Source organism: Sinocyclocheilus rhinocerous, unplaced genomic scaffold, assembly GCF_001515625.1.
Source record: "Sinocyclocheilus rhinocerous isolate Xijiao unplaced genomic scaffold, SAMN03320098_v1.1 scaffold1625, whole genome shotgun sequence".
Lineage (NCBI taxonomy): Eukaryota > Metazoa > Chordata > Actinopteri > Cypriniformes > Cyprinidae > Sinocyclocheilus > Sinocyclocheilus rhinocerous.
The window spans coordinates 434,761-436,318 of NW_015655987.1; the positions used below are offsets into that span (position 1 = coordinate 434,761).

General features: G+C 29.3%; 1 protein-coding gene across 1 annotated transcript in view; it reads left to right on the forward strand.

Annotated features, from left to right (window-relative positions):
* Positions 1–1,558, forward strand: part of LOC107718943 (uncharacterized) — a 3,976-nt gene extending 2,418 nt beyond the window's left edge. The window contains exon 3 of the mRNA XM_016526192.1: positions 1,188–1,558. Within this exon, the coding sequence (XP_016381678.1) occupies positions 1,188–1,337 (150 nt within the window). The 3' untranslated portion in view covers positions 1,338–1,558. The remainder of the gene's footprint in view (positions 1–1,187) is intronic.

A 1,558-nucleotide genomic window follows, 5' to 3' on the forward strand; every position in this document is an offset into this window, starting at 1 on the left:
TAAATTGAAGGAAATTAAGCTTGTTTTAGGAACATTAAGCAGTGTTTAGATGTGATTTTTACTGTATTATAGTAACTAAATACAATTATGTTTTATTTTCTTGCATTATAAATGCCTTGCAATTGTTAAAATAGTTAACTAAAACTAAAACCACGAAGAACAATTTCACTGCTTGAAATACAAAATCTGAAACTAAAATGAAAATTAATAGTTATAACTAGAACTAAAACATATTTGTTTCCATTTTCGTTACTTAAAAACACTTCCAATAAAATATAAAAAACCTTAAACTTTCATTACAATAGGTGCCATTTCTCATTTTCATTTAGTTTAACATTATGTAGTAAAAGTACAATAAAAAAGACATTTAAAGAAAAAACTTCTACTAAAATTACAATGAAAACAGAAACTTATCAAATATAAAAATTCAAAACAGATTAAAACTACAATAGTATCTACAGGTCTGACGTAATGGTGCTCAGAGGAAGCTGGTAGTGAAGCGCTGCAGTAACCTCAGCACACGCGTGTCCTGGTATCTCATTTCTTCTGCTGCTCTGTGATTATCTCCGTATGGTCAGGAATGAGCCGCGCTGATAACAGCAGTCCTGCGGAGACATGCAGATGGATCACAGTGACTGCAAACATGTCAAGCTGCTCAGAAAAATCCCTCCTGCCTCTGGGCAAACACTGTTGCTTTACACTGTCAGCTGTCAGAATAATTGGTCATGTCACCAGTGAGATTTCAATGAAACTAAAATAACACTGGTGTTGTTTTTATTAATATTCTGAATAGTTTTTATTTTTATATATTCTATTGTTTTTGTTTTAATTTTTGTTAGTTTTAGTCATTTTGTTGATTTTGTCATTAATTAATGAATGACATAAAATGTAATACTGTCTTTATAGTTTTTTTTTTCAGTTTGAGTTATACTAGCTGAAATAACAGTTTAGTTTTATATATATTTCAATTCAATTTAATAGTAAAAAATTTCATTGATATATTACAATTAAATTTTTTATATTAAATTTCATTTTTATAAGTAATGAAAATGTAAACAAAAGTCATTTTCTGGTTTTAGTTAACTCCAAATTGATGCATAAAATAAATATAAATTAAATGTAGTTAAATGTAAATTGAAGCATAAAATAAACTATAGACATATAATGCAACTAAAAAAAAACATTAGGCAATCGGAGAAGAGGCGGCCATCGCAGGAGAGACAGCAATTGGAGAAGTGGCATCCATTGGAGAAGTGGCATCCATCGGAGAAGTGGCATCCTTAGGAGAAGGTGTCTTCACTTTTCTCGAATATTTGGCTCCTTTTCTTTTATTATAAGCCATAAATGAAATAGTGTTTTGAGGGTTGTACTTTAATACCTACTGTATAAACCTCGATATATCCCAGTATGCTAGAAAGTTTATGAACAAATTTCATTCAAAAAATGAACAGTAAGTTAATTTCTCTAGTAGTGCTAATTATAAATGCATTTCAATTGTACCTTTGAATGTAACCATAAAACTACACATGTAAAATGTTGAAAACGTAGTAAAAATCAA